At 48.7% G+C, this 17,123-nt stretch overlaps 1 gene segment (V, D, J or C); it reads left to right on the plus strand.

The window, feature by feature from the left end:
* Window positions 1–12,888, plus strand: part of LOC117886192 — a 62,069-nt gene extending 49,181 nt beyond the window's left edge. Inside the window, 4 exon segments of the C gene segment in view lie at window positions 7,762–8,034; window positions 9,774–9,818; window positions 10,359–10,466; window positions 11,184–12,888. Of these exon segments, the coding sequence occupies window positions 7,762–8,034; window positions 9,774–9,818; window positions 10,359–10,465 (425 nt within the window).
* Window positions 12,889–17,123: the final 4,235 nt, after the last annotated feature.

Raw genomic sequence — 17,123 nt, forward strand, 5'->3', positions numbered from 1 at the left:
GCCCAATCACATCTCCCACTGGTCGCAGTTCACCGCTCCAGGCCAATGGGGGCGGCGGGAAGTGGCGGCCAGCACATCCCTCGGCCCGCGCCGCTTCCTGCCGCCCCCATTGGCCTGGAGTGGTGAACCTTGGCCAGTGGGAACTGGGATTGGCCGAACCTGCCAACGCGGCAGGTAAACAAACTGGCCCGGCCAGCCAGGGTGCTTACGCTGGCGAGCAGCGTGCCAAAGATTGCCGATCCCTGGGGTAGGAACAGTTGATTAACCATTCAATAAATACCTATCAGTCATTGCTTTAACTTTTATAAACCATACGTAAATTGTACTGGAGTATAATGGGTTGGAATCTAGTCTATTCAGCGTCTGTACCCCACTCCTCACCATAGTACCACAGAGGGCGGGTAGGTCATATTTACCTGAAATCCACTCTAACAATATTTTTCCTTGCCATATGCTGTAGGGACCTCACTTAGTATCTATGCAAGCTTGGAAGATGCCCAATTCTATAGTGACAGGCACCAATGCAAAGCCCTGTGGTAGACAGACAGACAGACAGACAGACAGAGACACATGCATGGTTTGGAAATGCACTAGCTGACCCACCAAGGCCTTAGAACCCTCACTTATTTCTCTTCATGTCATCCTATAAATTCCAGAATGACAAATGTGAGAGAAGAATAAGGGATTACTGGGTCAGCCAATCCCAGCCTCCATCTCTTAGCCATCGCTGGATTTTCCCCACCCACCTGGTTCCCCAGAGATGTATTAAATTGTTTTGTCCAATGGGATTTCCCAGCCCTTCACTGGGAGAGCATTTCACAAGCTTCTCCACTTCGTACCCAAGATGAGCAGGAGTTGAGAGTCACCACTCATTTTGTAGAGGCTGGTGTCACAGTGTGAGTAATGAGGGGCTAGGAAAACTCATATTTGGAATAGGGACCAAAGTTCTAGTGACTCCGGGTAAGTTTTCCTCCCCCCTATCCCCCACCAAGGGTTTGATGTTTTTGTTTAGCCTGGATTCTGTTTGTTTTGAAGCAGCTTCTCATGTAGGTTTAAGGCCAGGTAAGAATAAACATTGCCCCCTATGTTACTATTCATCATGTTTATGCCATTAGTGCCTGAGGCCCAGCCCAGAAAGGGGCCCCGTTGCGCTAGGTGCTGTACAGACACAGACGCTGCCAGTCCCTGCCCCGAGGAGTGGACAATTGAAATAGACAGACAGGCCCAGGGTGAGGGAAGGGGTCAGAGTGAACAAGGGGATGGCAGGACATGGCATGTTAGTGCCACGATTTTTGAGCTGAATTTAGTGAGGAGGGAATCAGCCAAATGAAAGGAAAAGGGAAGGGAAGGGGGTGAGGAGGACAGGGCAGGGGAGAAGGAGGTAGGAGCACAGTGTGACGTGCTTAACATAATACATCTTCACAATCCTACCAAAATAGAAGAGAATGGATTTTTCCTCCAAAATGGAAAATGCTCCAAAGTACAAATTTTTGCTATGGAGAAAAAACCAACAACAGCCATGTGACAAAAATGCACTTTGGAAGTATAGAGGTTTTCTTACACTCAAAGAATTGCTAATGAAGAGCTAAAGTGTGGTCATCTAGACCAGTCCCCTGCACTCATGGTATTATCTAGACCAGTGGTTCCCAAACTTGTTCCGCCACTTGTGCAGGGAAAGCCCCTGGCAGGCCGGGCTGGTTTGTTTACCTGCCGTGTTGGCAGGTTTTGCTGATCGCGGCTCCCACTGGCCGCGGTTCCCCACTCCAGGCCAATAGGGGCGGCGGGAAGCAGCGGCCAGCACATCCCTCGGCCCGCGCCGCTTCCCACCGCCCCCATTGGCCTGGAGCAGCAAACCACAGCCAGTGGGAGCTGCGATCAGCCGACCTGCAGACGTGGCAGGTAAATAATCCGGCCCGGCCCGCTAGGGGTTTTCCCTACCCAAGCAGCGGAACAAGTTTGGGAATCACTGGTCTAGATCATCCCTGACAGGTTGAAAAAAAATCTAGGACAGTGTTTCCAAGTTTGAAAATCAGGCATATTTAATGGGGGAAGAGAGGTAGCAAAGAAAAGTTTCAAGCACCTCCACTTGGTATCCATAGAAGGAAGTAACCGAGGGCTAAACTACGGGAAGTGGAACTAGGTCTGGGGAAGCTCCTCTGGAGTGTGGAATACAGAGGTGGAGGCTCTCGGGTTCTATCTGGAAGTGGAACCACGCTGGCGGTCAAGCCACAAAGATGAAATGAGAAAGGCAGACTAGGAGAACTCTCTGCTGGAACCAGAGCTGAATGATTGAGGGTAGATAGAGCGAGCACAGTTTATCCATGGAGATTTTAAACAATGTTTTCAAAACTGGAAAGTGTAGAAAACAACTTCTTTCCAGCATGTTTCCAAATTGGTAAAGGGAATTTTACACGTTGGATGAAAACTGAAACGTCAGAACGAAAACTGCGGGGGGGAGGGAGGGGACGACCTAGTAAAATTTTAAATTGATTATTTTTTTTTTTTTGAAAAATGGGGGCGGGGGAATCATTTTGAGAAGGGGGCAAATATCCATTTTCATGAAATGGCCAAATAACTAAAATATTTTGAATGAAAAATTTCAGCTAGTGCACCTAAACTGGTTCCTACTTTGGCACTAAGAACATGTAATTTGGGGCAGAAACACTGGAATATGTAAGTGCAGTTTTGGATGCTTGTAAAGGCCTTTGCTGGGGTGTGAATGGTGGTGGGGAAATGAAAAGCTCACATTCAAAAGAGGGAGTAGGCGGAGGGTCAACCCAGGTGAGTATGACCCAGAGAGGCAGGCTATGAAAAGCGTAGGATGGAACCAGAGTGCAATGATAGATAGAGAAATTGATGAAACTGAAGTCACTACCACTCAGGTGTCTGTGAGGATCAACTCCATTCCACTTTGTGAGGGGCTAGATACTATGAAGTGGGAACCCATGTAAGCACCTGGATTGAGAGAACAGTCAGAGAAACCACCACATTCATCCTGAAGTCTCTCTGAAAAGGAGAGTTTCCCTGAGTGGTTTCTCTGACTCATTCTCGGAGGAGAGTATTTGTAATGGTTCAGACGGGGGTGGGAATACCGGCTCTAGGACGGTGACCTTTGGAGCTGGAACAGAACTCTTAGTGCTTCCAAGTAAGTTTCCTAATTAAAATAGTCATTAAGGCCGAGATTTGTAAAATCATCTCGTTTCTGACCAGGGATTTTCATGTGAATGAGGTGTCCAGCTCCTGAAGCAGCCAAATCTAGGCCAAAAACCTAAAAATCTTCTATTTGATGTGCGTTTTCTCTCCCCCCTGCCCCCCCCACTTCACTAAGTGGAGCTTTTGGGCACTGCTTGGGAAGTATATTCTTTAGAGCTGGTCAGGAAGTGGGTTTTTCCTCCCATCCCTGTTTTAAAAAAAAGTTTCAGCAATTTTTTAAAACTTCATCTAAATATTTTTCAGAAACTTTTTGTTTCCATTGGAACCCCCCCCCATTGGCTTTGGTTTGGGCCACCCAATGTGGTTAATTGAAAACAAACCGTTTTGGGATTTTGCCACAACAAACAACACAAAAAAAACCCCAAACTGTTGTCAGGTTTATGGCTCTTCAACAAACATGCCAACGTTTGTCAACGAAAGCAGAACTTTATTGCTTAAATATTTTCATTTCATGGAAAAGCAATTCAAAAAAAGATGGGCGATGTTGTACCAGCTCAAATCTTTGTTCCCAAAGGGGATGACGTTGTTTTGCTTGATGGAGGCGTCCCTGTGTGGGGTTCTCTGGCCTCTGTTATACAGAGCAGGGTAGATGATTTCCTGATCCCTTCCTGCCTTTAATGTATGGCTGGGGAGCCAGAGGCCAGGTACACACTGCAGCCTTGGGCTGGCCCAGCGCTGTTGGTTCGGGGCATGACCAGCTATGATCCCTGGGCTGGCCGAAGTCCCTAGTTTAGATGCGGTTAGACTAGCAAAGCTGCACTTTTCCTGACCGAGCTTGTCCCTCTCAGAGGGGGGTTGGCTACACTGGGGCAAAGCACACCTTTGCTAATGTCCGCTGCGTCCGCACTAGGAGTCCTTTGTGTGCATGTAGCCTAAGGGAGTTAGGCACCCGGGTCCCAACTCTATGGAAGTTGAAACTCTCAGCCTGTGCATGTATGTAAAGTTACCTCCAAGGAATCACCCCTCCGCCTCCCCCGTGAGTTTAACAAATTCCTTAGGAAGAAACTTCTGCTGTGGGAAAATTGTCTCATAAGGGCCAGATTTTTAAAGGTATTTTGAAAAGCATAAAGGGACTTAACACCCAGTATCAATACGTATAATGATCCAGCCATGACAGCCCACTGCAGAGACCCTTGTATCTCCCTGGGAAGCAGCCGGCCCTGAGCTATATGGACACTGGGTCTGATGGGGAAATAGCACCCCAAAGACTTGTGGCCAGTTCTTAACTCTGCCACAGGCTCACTGTGGGCAAGTCACTTTCTCCGGGAATTTAAAAGAGATTTAGGCACCAAATGCTAGTGAATGCCAATGGGGTTAGTTATGCCTAACTCCCTTTGTGCTCCTTTGAAAATCCAGCCACACAAGAGCTGAGCCTCAGTTTCCCCCGGAGTGGGAATACCGCTGAGTGGTGTGGGAGGAGCACTCGTCTGAGCAGCGCGGCTACTACGGTGCAGGGCGCCAGATAGGAACTTAACAGTTAGGTTACAACGCTGATGTTGTGCCATTAGAATCACTTCCATCACGCCACACTATGAGGTCACAAATGCAGCATTCTGATGACTTCAGATTCTAAGGCACAGAAAATCAGGGGGCGGAGGGGACACAAGAAATGAGGGGACACTACATTTCTTTCTGCATCAATGGTTAACGCACTCAGAGCGGGGAGAAATTCTTCTTCTGAAACTTTTTTCGGTAGAAATTGCAGAGTCTGCAACAGTGCTTAGCATTTCGTGAGTTTGTCAATTGTGCCAAATGGTTCTTTGGAAAAAGAAAAAACCACCCAAAACTGAAGGAAAAAAACCCAGTGTTTCATTTCAATGTCTTTGAAATGAATTGACTATTCAATCTGAAAGAACTTTGCTTCAATGTTTAATTTAATTTTATTTAAATAAATTCAAAAAACATTTTAAAAAGTGGTCAAAATAAAAACTACGAGGAGTCCAGTGGCACTTTAAAGACTAACAGATTTATTTGGGCATAAGCTTTCGTGGGTAAAATACCCACTTCTTCAGATGCATGGAGTGAAAATTAGATGCAGGCATTATATACTGACACATGAAGAGAAGGGAGTTACCTTACGAATGGAGAACTAGTGTTATAGATAAATATATTATATTTATGCCTACAGCTGTAATTTTCACTCCATGCATCTGAAGAAGTGGGTTTTTTACCCACAAAAGCTTATGCCCAAAGAAATCTATTAGTCTTTAAAGTGCCACTGGACTCCTCATTGTTTTCGTGGATACAGACTAACACGGCCACCCCCCGATACTTGGCAAAATTGAAATAAAACATTTCAGTTTTGTCCAAGTGAAACATTTAGTTTAACCCCAATTTTTTTTTAACTCTTCCACTCACCAAAACTTTTCATTTCCAGTCTGACCCCAAACGAACCATTTTTGGGTTGACTTTTCAAAATGACCAATGAATCCCCCCCACAAAAAAAAATAATTCTGTGATTTGCCCAGCTCTAGTTTAACTGTGCCCCAGGCGGATGTCAGCCCTTTAACGGTTTGGGGTAGGGCGTGGGATTGTTCTTGCAATGCCATTTCCCTGAGTGTGAATGATGGAGGAAATAACAAAATCACTTTGGGGAGTGGGACCAAACTAACAATAAATGCTAGTAAGTAAGGTGATATGTTCGTAGTATACATCTTTGTGCAAAATCCATGTACAATGGATGGCTCAGTGGGGCAGGGAATGGGATATAGGGCCTTCATCTCTAGGGGGTGCTGGTTTCAATTGGCCCGGATCTGGGATGGGATATGGGGCTTTTCCTAGCTGGGAGGGGTTAGTTGGAATCCAGTCCCAGGTCAGGGGGACCGGCTGTCTCAGGAAAGTTGGGGGAATGGAATTGGGGCACTGATTCCCAGCCAGAGGGACCGGTGGGGTCAGGGGATAGGATCTGATGCCTTTCGCTTCTAGGACACTCGTAGCAATCCAGCGCGAGGCTGAGGGAATAGCTGGCTTGGGGAGGATGGGCAATCAGATACCGATCCTCACACCTCTGGCTGAGAGTTTTCTACGCTGGCCTGCGTGGAACAAATATGGTCCGAGGCTGCAACGGAACAGGCATTCACCTCTGAGTCACCGCTGGGGCTGGCCTCCCAAGGGACGGCTCCAGGACTGAATGGTCCCTGGACTTCCCTGGGACGTCTAGGCAAACCCCTGACAGTGGAAAGTTGAGGTCCGTTGGCAGGAGGTTTGGTACAGTTTGGACCAGCCCTGTCCATCCTGCACCCATTCTGTAGATAAAGGACCTCAGAGATACCAGTACGCAGCAGCTCCAACAAGCCCTCTGTTCACTTAGACATAGAGAATAACAGGAAACGGGGGCGATGGGCTGCGGTTCTAATAGCACCGATTTACCAAAACAACCTGCAAAGTCTCAGAGCGAGGTGTGAATTCTGTGGGCGGTTACAGGAAATCGGCCTTCGGAGCTAGAACAAAGTCCCCGGTCGCGCCGAGTAAGCTTGAGAAACAAACACGTCACAGGCGCTGCACTCTGCAAAACCAGCCTCCAATTGTTATTTGCTCAATCAGCCATTTGCAAAAGTACTGCACAGTCAGAAAGGGAGTGAAACAACCACCAACACCACGCACCTCCCCCACCCCGCTACTGCTAGTCAAGGGTTTGGGGTATGGAGCACAGAGTCAGGCAAATAATGATTAACCGTAACACTAATGAAGAATCTACCTGGCCTTTCTCTGGTGATAGCTAGCTAGCTACCCGCCCAACCATATCCATTCTTTCCTCTTTGAGATCTACCCATTGATCCTCACTCCTCCAATATCTAGCCAATCATCCATCCATCCATCATTTCCCCTATATTTATCCATCCATCATGTCCTCTGCAGTTTCTCTCTCTCTCTCCATCCATCTTTCCCTCCGTAAGACATATCCTTGTCTCCCAAATAGTCCAAAACTGAAACCTAGCCATCCATGAGCAGAGATCAGAGAGTGGAACTGCCACACCACAGCACACCAGGACACATTCCGGACAGAATGGGGGTGAAAAAGTGACTTTTCTGAGTATCCCAAACCCATAATGAAGGGAACGCAGAGACAAGCCAGACAACTGAGCCGCTGGCTAGAGGGTCTAACCTTTGGGGAAAGATTAAAAAAACCATAAACGTCCATAGCTTGAAGTGATGAGGTCTATAGGGTAATTATCAACTAGTATTCAAATAGGTGTAAGGAGGAGAAATTTTGAAATCAAGGTTGCTCTTTTTCTTGAAAGACATGCGCTAGTTCCAACAGGAGTTAATTCAGTCAACTCCTACAGTCCATGTAATATATGAGGCCAGACTAGACTAGAACAGTGCCTGGCTTTCTAATATCTATGATTTTGTTCAGCCTTTGCTAGATTAAAGGGCTGCCTACTATCAGAAATCTCTTCCTTGTGTAGACTGGGGTGAAGTTGCCCCTTGCCCAATCCAGGTTATCTTCAGTCTCTCGCTGCGAGGCCTGGTTTTCAGATTTAGATGAGGAGGCATGCAAGGACTGTGGTTACTGACCCCCGGCCATGTGACTTTTCTCGTTCACAGATCTCACAGACTCTGACCCTTCTGTCTACCAACTGAAGTCCCAAGATGGAAATTTTTCAGCTTGCCTTTTCACAGACTTCGCCCCTGAGAACATCTCAGTTGGGAGTTCACACAATGCTCTGACACAAGTCAGTGGCTCCATTGTGCAGGTGAAAAACCCAGGCAGCGGAAAAATGGAAGCGAGCTATGGGACAGTGCTTTGGAGAGAAGAGAAGTCGCTTCACTGCATCGCTGAATATAAAACAAAACCATTCGCGATGGGCGATGAGGAAGGTAAATGGGGGGGCGGGGAGGTGATCTCTAGGCTGCAGGCTGGGCTCTGGGCCCTGGCTGGTGGTGACCAATGAAATGACCCGTTCTTGTTGACATGTGGGAGATATGGATGAGCTGGTGGCGGGGATGATGGGTCTTGTGATGTAATTGCTGATGTTGGTTAGAGTTGTCTAAAGGAGTCAGCCACCCAAGTCCCGCTGGAAGTCAATGGGGAATCATCAGTGAATGGAATTGTTTCTACTAGGGGTCCACAGGCACCGGTGCTAGGCAAGATGCCATTAAATCGATGACCTGGAAACAAATATAAAATCACTGTTCTTAAAATTTGTGGGTGACCCAAAGATTGGCAGAGTGGTAAACAAGGGGGCGGCCAGGGCACCCTGGTTCACTTGGCCAGCCGGCCCATTCAGATAAAACGTGCTTTGAGACAGCCGAAGGCAGAGTTATACATCTAGGAACGCAGGCCACCCCCACAGAACAGGGGTCTGTATCCCAGAGAGCAGCGAGGCTGAAAGGGATTATGGGGTCACAGCGGACGAGCAACCAAACGTCAGCTCCCAGTGCGGCCCTGCACCGAGAAGGGCTAATACACTCTCGGACATGGTACCAAGTGCCCTGCTCACCCAGAGGCGTCCCTTCGCAGCCACGTGCAGCGGGGCAGCTCCTGGCGGGGCTAGCGGCCCGCCGCCCCGGTGACGGTCACTGCAGCACTGTGGGGGTTTCTTTGACAGGTGGCTCAGCCCTCTGGCTGGGTCAGTCGTTAGCCCACCCCTGCCGGGGTCACAACTCTCCAAACTGACCTTCCAAACTCTACCAGAAACAAAACGTTCGGCCTCTCCTGCAGCCAGGCTCTTCCCCAGTGACTGAGGGGCTTCCCACAGGCATTTCCCTCTGGCCCTTCCCCGAGCTGGGCCCTCCTAGTGCTTCCACCTGACTCCCGATACCTCTCAGGTGGGCTCGGCCCCAGCCTTGGCAACCCAGGGAGCATGCCACCCTGTTACAGAGGAGTTGTGAGTCGGCCGGGTGGGGGGTGGCTTGACCTGTGTACACAGCATGGGGGAGCCCAGTACTGCATCCAGCTCCGGCATCCGCCTTTCAAAAGGGTGCGGAATAGAGCTACAGAAATCATTGGAAAGGCTGGGAGATCCCTTGCAGCGAGCTCAGTCTGTTTCTCTGCCCACAAAGAAGGTCAAGGTGGCTTGGTTAGAGTGCCCGAGTACTGTCAGAGGGGGAACACGCAGGGTCCTGGAGGGCTCTTTCACCCAGCTGAGAAAGGCACAGCAAGGACCCCATGCTGGAAGCTAAAGCCAGAGAAGCTGAGATGAGATCTGAGGCACAACTTTCTAGCAGCAGGGGTGACTAAGCCCTAGGACAAAATCCCCAGGGGAGGGCTGGATTCTCCAGCTCTGGCTGGGTCAGCCCAAGCCTGAGGTCCGTCTGGAAAATGCTTTACTCAGACACACGATTGGGATCAATGCAGGGGTGCCTGGGGAAATTCTCTGGCTGTCTTATGCAGGGGGTCCGACTAGATGATCTAATATTCCTTCTAGCCATACAATCTGTGACACTCTGAACCTTAGCCCATGTGTGCACAGCACCTAGCGCGCTGGAGCCCTGTTCTCAGCTGGCCCCTTAGCACAGCCATTGGAAACATGCTAAATACAAAGACACAGATACTTGTGTAATTTAAATTGTTTTGATTATTTCTATTAATAGCTGATGGGTATTTTTATTTACAGGTGACACCTGCGGGATGATAGAGATGTATGACAATTTTGAGACAGGTATGGATGCAGTGTCCAGGATAAAGCTAGGACTGATAAGAGGAAGCACTTACATAAGACCATAAGAACAGCCAGACTGGGTCAGACCAAAGATCCATCTAGCCCAGTGTCCTGTCTTCCGACAGTGGCCAATGCCAGGTGCCCCAGAGGGAGTGAACAGACAGGGCGTGGATCACTTGATGATAACCTGTCACCCAATCCCAGCTTCTGGCAAACAGAGGCTAGGGATACCACTCCTTTAACCTGTGGAACTCTCTGCTGCGTGGAATTGCTGAGGCAAAGAGCTTCATCTGGGACTTTCAAAGTGGGCCGAAGGGAGTTAGAGACTGACTTTCAAAGGGAGTTGGGCACCCAACTTGTGAAAATCCCAGCATCTGTGAACAGGATCAGCTAGTCTCTGGTAGGGTCAATGTCATCTCATTCCTTGTAGTTTCCAGCTGCATCTAACCCCCGAGTAAGCGCCAGGAGTGAGGCAGACATCAGAAGCCGTAGCGTGTGTGTCTCATCTTTTGTGACCTTTGCTTTCCTGTTATCTTACAGACGAGAAGCTGAACCTCCTGTCATTCACGCTGCTGGGCCTGAGAATCGTTTTTGTGAAAGGAGTGGCGGTTAACCTGCTACTGACCATCTGGCTGTGGAAAAGCTAAAGTGAGTGGGATGGGGAAGGCTTCGGGGATCTGTGTAATCCAGCCAGCCAGTCTTCCTTCACCCTCTAATCTCTCTCTCCATCCATCCGTTCCTCAGCAGCATCTATCTGTGTAGCTATCTAGCCTTCTTCCCCTCCAGAACATCTTTCTCTCTGTCCAATCTATCCATCCTTCCCTCCACAGTATCGCTCTTCCTATCATCTGTCCATCCTTCCCTCCACAGTATTGCTCTTCCTATCATCTGTCTATCCTGGCTTCATAGTCTCTATTATCTATCAATCCATTTTTCTCAATATCTGTCATCTGTCTACCTATTATCTTCTATCCTTCATTTGCACTTGTATTATCTAAGGATCCATCTTTTCTATCACTCCTTCCTTCCCAGGATCTGTTTATTCATCTCCACCCATCCTTTTCACTATCCATCTATCCGCTGACCCATTTTTCCTTCCCACTGTCTACACATCTATCTATACCCAAGCACACCCCTCTATCCATCCAACCCCATAAACAGCTATCTATCCATCATACCCACTATCCATACATCTGTCAATCCAGCTTTCCTTGCCAGTAGCTATCCATCTCTCGCGCTCTCTGTTTATCTTCCCATTCCTAGTTCTCTACCCAGCACACTGAAATTCTTCATCCTGGCTGGGGTCTCCAGACCTGACCGTACTGTAAACAATGAACTGACCCTCTCATCCTGCTCTCTTTACAGGAGTGGAAGGAAAGAGGACAGATGGAATCTGGAGAGATGGGAATTCTTCAGAGACCTGCTGTCATCTCTTCACCTTCCCATGCAGCAGGAAATCGAATACAATGAACGATCCCCATATCACCTCTGTAGTTAGGTCTGATGTATAATGATCGGCTGTGTTTCCATTTAGCGAGTTTTAGAAGGATCTCACCTACCTAGCCTGGTTTTTCCATGACCCTCATTCCTTTCACCCTCCACAGACTGACACATTTCTCCTCACAAGCTCCCAGTGTGAGGCAAGGAATTCCTATTAACTAGAGCTGGTCAACAAATGTATGTGAAAACATTTTTTGATGGAAAATTGGGGTTTCAATTTTTTTGGCAGAAAGTCCCCATTTTCCTAGAAAAAAAAACTTCAAATTTTCATCAGAAACCCAAAATGTTTGGCTAAAAACTGAATATTTTTCCATTTGTTTGTTGTTGTTCTTTTACAGTTTTTGGCCATAAGATTTTTCAGATTTGTCTGAAAATTTTCAGTTCTCAGTTGTCAAACACCAAAAACAACTTTTGTAAAGGTTTTTTTAAAAGTTTAAACTTTTTTAAGCATTTTTTTCCGGTGCAAATTTCAACAAAAGTGAATATTTTTTTAGTCTTCATTGAAATTTTCTGCAGAACAAACCAGCTTTACCATTAACCCTATTTTGAAAAGGGCAAATTGAAGCACAGAGAATGAGGCTGAGATTTTCAAAGCCACCTAAGGGCTTTGGGCTCCTGCTTCCCTTGGAAATCAATGGGAATTGTGCATTAAAATCTCCTAGGTTGAATTTTACACTCTCTGCCACACACTGGGATTTTCAAAGCGGCCTAGCGGAATGAGGCCTCCATCTCCACTTGAAATTCAATAGCATTTAGGCAGCTAGTTCCTTGGAAAACCCAGCCAACACATTTCTGATAGTAGTGGGTTCTTTAAGGCAGATGCGTGGAAGTTGACGCTAAACAAATTCAGCTTGGCAATAAAGTGCAAATTAACAGTGAGGGTAATTAACCATTAACTAGACATGTGTGGATTTCCCTCACTTGAGACTGGATGTCTTTCTAAAAGGCTGCTGGAGTTCACCTAGACGTTGTGGGCTCAAAGCAGGGATCAGTGGGCAAAACTCTCTCATTGTGTTATATGCAGGAGGTTGGGCTAGATCAGAATGGTCTGGTCTGGCCTCTGTGACTTGAAGAAACTCATTCAAATGACTCCATGCCGCAGTCTCTACCCATCCCTGCTCTGCAGAATTGGAGGCCAGATGCCCGGGTGGTAGAAGTCAGCACAACCTCACTGATTTTCATGCAGTTACAGCAATTCTGGAAGATGTGCGTTAGTCACAGACAGGTTCTGGGCTCATTGCAGGAGAGATGTAATAGCCAGGAAATCAGACTAGTCTTTCATGCTGTAAACGCTATGAATTTATACCAGTTCAGGACTGATCCTACATTTTTATTTTTCCAATCTGCATTTATACCGTCCCTTAGCTCTGTTAACCTGACTTTCAAAATGTATCTCCCTATTTTAAACATTTTTAAAATGTGATATTTGCTCATGTTTATGCTTTGGAAAAGATTTTATCATTTGTTTTCATTTCCTGCCGAGCTTCTTTGTATGGCATTGATGAGATGATCATGTACTCACATTTCCGGTCCGCCCTGGGCTGCTATTAAAGAACTTGGCTGAGCGTGAGAACTCTTGCTGTTTTGTGTGTCTAGCCCTGGGGGATTTATTCAGACAACCGGCTGAGGAAATACAGGGAGGAATTCCACCTAATGGACAATGGGTGGGCTTGGGTGAGAAGATGGTTGATCTTCGTCCCAAGCATTGAGTGTTGGCCATTATTAGGAATGGGATACAAGGCCTTTCCCCTCTCTCCGGCGCAGGATGGGGGGTCAGGGAATGGGGTATGGGAGTTCTCCACTCTAGCCAGTTCCAATCCATCCCCACGGCTGAGGGACTTGCTGGCTCAGAGGGGTGAGGAATGGGATATGGGGTCTTTCCCCTCTAAGGGGCACTGGCTGAAACTATCAGCCAAAGCAAATGGCCCACATTGAAACGACAGGTGAGGACTAGAACCCAGGTCTTCCGGGGCCTGTCCTAGTCACTAGCCACACTGCCTCTCCAGCAAGAGATGCAGCACGTGCCAGCGTGAGCAGCTCTGCTGGTTTCCAGCTGCTATCAGGAATGGTCCCGAGGATATCACGTACTCATGGGACGGCTCCTAGCTAGCCTCTGCCCAACCATCCTCTTCATCTCCATTCCACTGGGGGCCATGGGGAGAACAGAATTCCCTGCCCTCCTCTCAGCATACTCATAACTCCTGCAGCTCTGCACTAAGTCACTGACTCTCATCCATTCTCATGCTTCAGGGCTGCAGCCAGTCGCTGGCTGATACACGGTTGGCCAGATGTACTCCAGATTTCCCCCCCACACACACACACTGTCCTCTGAAGCATCAGGGATTGGTCCCAGCTGGAGATGGGACACCAGGCAAGGCAGGCCAGGGCGCTGCAGTGGTACAGAGAATCCTCTTTCTAGATGCTGGGCCGGTGCATCTTGTTCACGTGATCAAGGTCACCAGATTTGGGGTCAGGAAGGAATTTGCCCTGGGTCAGACTGGCAGGGACCTGGGGGAGGTTCGCCTTCTTCTGCAGCATGGGGCACCAGATTTACCTGAGCATCACTCACCTAAACAATTCCCTGCCACGTAGGGGACTGTGACGTACAGGGGGTCAGACTAGAAGATCTAATGCTCCCGTCTGGCCTTAAATCCCATGAAATCTACCACAGCCCTTCTCTCTAGGCGAACCACCGACCCCCGTCACCCTCGGATCTGAGCCGCGCCCGGCTAGTGAGGGATTCTCCAAGGCCACCTGTAACACTGTCTGTAATTTAGTCATCAAGCCAGCTTCATGCAAACCGGGCCAGGTGCAGAGAGGGCAACTGGGATGATCGGGGGAATGGGGAGCAGCTCATAGGAGAGGGGGTGGACAGAGCGCTCGCTGTAAATATCCTGGGGGGCGAGGACCACGGAGCAGGGAGCTCTTGCAGCAGCTGAAGTTCGCTGGCCAGGAACAAATTACAAGGTTTCTAACCCTCAGAGGAGGCAGCCTCCCAGCAGGCGCCAGTGGGGGACAGACGCCCAACACGGTTTAGGAAGGAGTTTGGTACGTTTATGACCAGGATGGATTGTGCCAGCAGGGTACGGCACTCGACAGCCCAGGAGGCGCCTTCCAGCCCTGTGCCCGATCGTTAGGGCCCTACCGAATCTACAGTCCAGTTTGGTCAATTTCACAGTCAGAGGATTTTAAAAATAGTAAATATCATGATTTCAGCTACAGAGGGTCCTGTGGCACCTTTAAGACTAACAGATGTATTGGAGCATAAGCTTTCGTGGGTGAATGCCCGCTTCGTCGGATACGTGTCAGATAAATGATTTCAGCTATTTATCTAGGATCGGGGGTAGCCGTGTTAGTCTGTATCCACTGTGATAAAGCTCTGTCCTAGTCTCCGTGGGTCCTGCGTTTCCTGGCGGATTTCGCTAGCCTCAGAGACTCACTGTGACCCTCCACGTAGCCCATCTCTCTCTAGAGACAAGGGTCACAGTCTACGGAACCATCTTCATCAGAAGCCAGCAAGGGAGGTGAGGAGAAGCAACCCTCCCTCACACCGTCTCTGTTGTCTCCCTTTCTCAATGATTAATCGGGGAGGGGAGGGGGGAGCCCGGGCCCGCCCTCTACTCCGGGCTCCAGCCCAGGGACCCTAAAATTAGCAGCTATGATAGCTGACTTTTTGGAACTAGGACGTGTACAATTCCCTGGGGCACTTCCCCACAACAGCCCCCACTCAACATCTCCTTCACCGTTACCTCAGGGCCTCCTTGCTTGCACCTGATATGGATTCGTACTACTTCGTTCCTCCAACAGCACAGCTCCCTCCTATAGCTCCTGACACTCACCCCGCACTGACTGACTGGGAGGCTTTTAACTAGTTCCAGCCAGCCCTTGATTGGCTTCAGGGGTCCCAATCAACCTAGCTGTCTCCACTGCCTTCTAGAAGGATCTTAATTGGCCCCAGGTGTCTTGATTAACCTGGAGCAACTGCTATTTGGTTACCATGGTACCAGGGATTTGTTTAGCCTGGGGCTAACATACCTGTTCCTCACTACTTTACTGTAGCCATCTGGCCTTGCCCCATCACACCACAAAAACAATGAGGAGTCCACTGGCACCTTAAAGACAAACACATTTATTTGGGCATAAGCTTTCGTGGGTTGAAACCCACTTCTTCAGATGCATGGCTATTTATCTGAAATTTCAAGGTGTTGTAATTTTAGGGGTCCTGAACCACAAAGGAGTTGTGTGGGGGGGTGATCACAAGGTTATTGTAGGGGGGTTGTGGTACTGCTACCCTTACTTCTGCGCTGTGGCTGGTGGTGGTGCTGCCTTCAGAGCTGGGCGGCTGGAGAGCGGCGGCTGCTGGCCAGGATCCCAGCTCTGAAGGCAGAGCCGCCACCAGCAGCAGCGCAGAAGAAAGGGTGGCAGATATGGGATTATCACCCTTCTGCGCTGCTGCCGACAGGGTGCGGCCTTCAGAGCTGGGCCCTTGGCCAGCAGCCGCAGCTCTCCTGCTGCCCAGCTCTGAAGGCAACAGTGTCGTCGTCCCCCCCCCGCAACTCCCTTTTGGGTCAGGACCCCCAATTTGAGAAACGCTGGTCTGTATGGTATAGGGGTAAAAGCACACAAAAGACCAGATTTCATGGTCATGAATTCCATGACACATTTTTCATGGCCGTGAATTTGGTACCGGCCCTACCTATCGTTCATGCTCATGGCCTGCGAGGCAGGGAAGGATCATGACCCCCTCATCATAGATGGGAAACCGAGGCACAGAGCTATTAAGTGACTAGCCGGTGAGGGGAGGGGGGTCACCCAGGGAGTCTGAGCACAGCTGGAAATTGAACCCACATGAAACAATAACTTCCAACGAGAGAGTCCCACCGCTCAATCTATTGAGTATCACAGGGAAGGTGAAGAGGTGACTAGAGAGATTTCCGATAGCACGGGGCTCTCTGACCTGGCACACAAATGCAAAATGGGATCCTATGGCTGGAAGGTGGAGCTAGACACTGAGGGGCAGATTGCTAACACAGAGAGTAATTAAGCACTGGAGCAAAGCCCCCGGAGATGGGGTGGATTCTCTCTCAGGTGGGGTCATTAAGGTTAGGATTTCAAAGAATCCTAGGGGAGTTGGGCTCTGAACCTGGATTTTCCATTGCACAGGGAATTCTGTGAGTTTGAACTTCTTCCCCAGCCCGAAACCAAGCAATTTTTAAAAAATTTCTCACAAAATGAAATTCAACCCCCCTCCCCCCATTCATTCTGGGTCAATCCAAACATCTCCCTTTGATACCACCAAGACATTTTGTTCTGATTTTGACCTTTTAAAACATGTTATATTTTTTATATATATATCTATAAAAACAAAAACTCAAAACGACTCATTCCACAGTGGGTGGATTCGACATGGTCGAAACGCTCGGACTCATCCCGCTCGATGTTTCTCCCGACCTTCTGATTTTGCTGGAAAATGGCATTTTGCGTCATAAACTGATCGGATGAGACGGTTCTGAGTGGCTCTATTAGGCACGCCATGCCCAGCTACCCCTTTGGAAATCCCAGGCACAACCGACATTGGATGGCTCTTCCCTAAAGATGAGCTCAATTGCTAGCGATCGGGCTAGACGCTAGAATCGCCAGGGGAGCCCATCAGGGCCTGTGCTTTTACCGGAGGTCAGATAAGATGATCTCATGGTCCCTGTTGTCTTAAAATGCACCAGACGCCAGAAGTTAGTGCGTTTGCTTCACAGACCCTTTTAGACTTTGAGGTTTCCTACCCGACCACCTCCCCACTTTGGTTTGTTG

The sequence above is a fragment of the Trachemys scripta genome, chromosome 12 (assembly GCF_013100865.1).
Source record: "Trachemys scripta elegans isolate TJP31775 chromosome 12, CAS_Tse_1.0, whole genome shotgun sequence".
Classification (NCBI taxonomy): Eukaryota; Metazoa; Chordata; order Testudines; family Emydidae; genus Trachemys; species Trachemys scripta.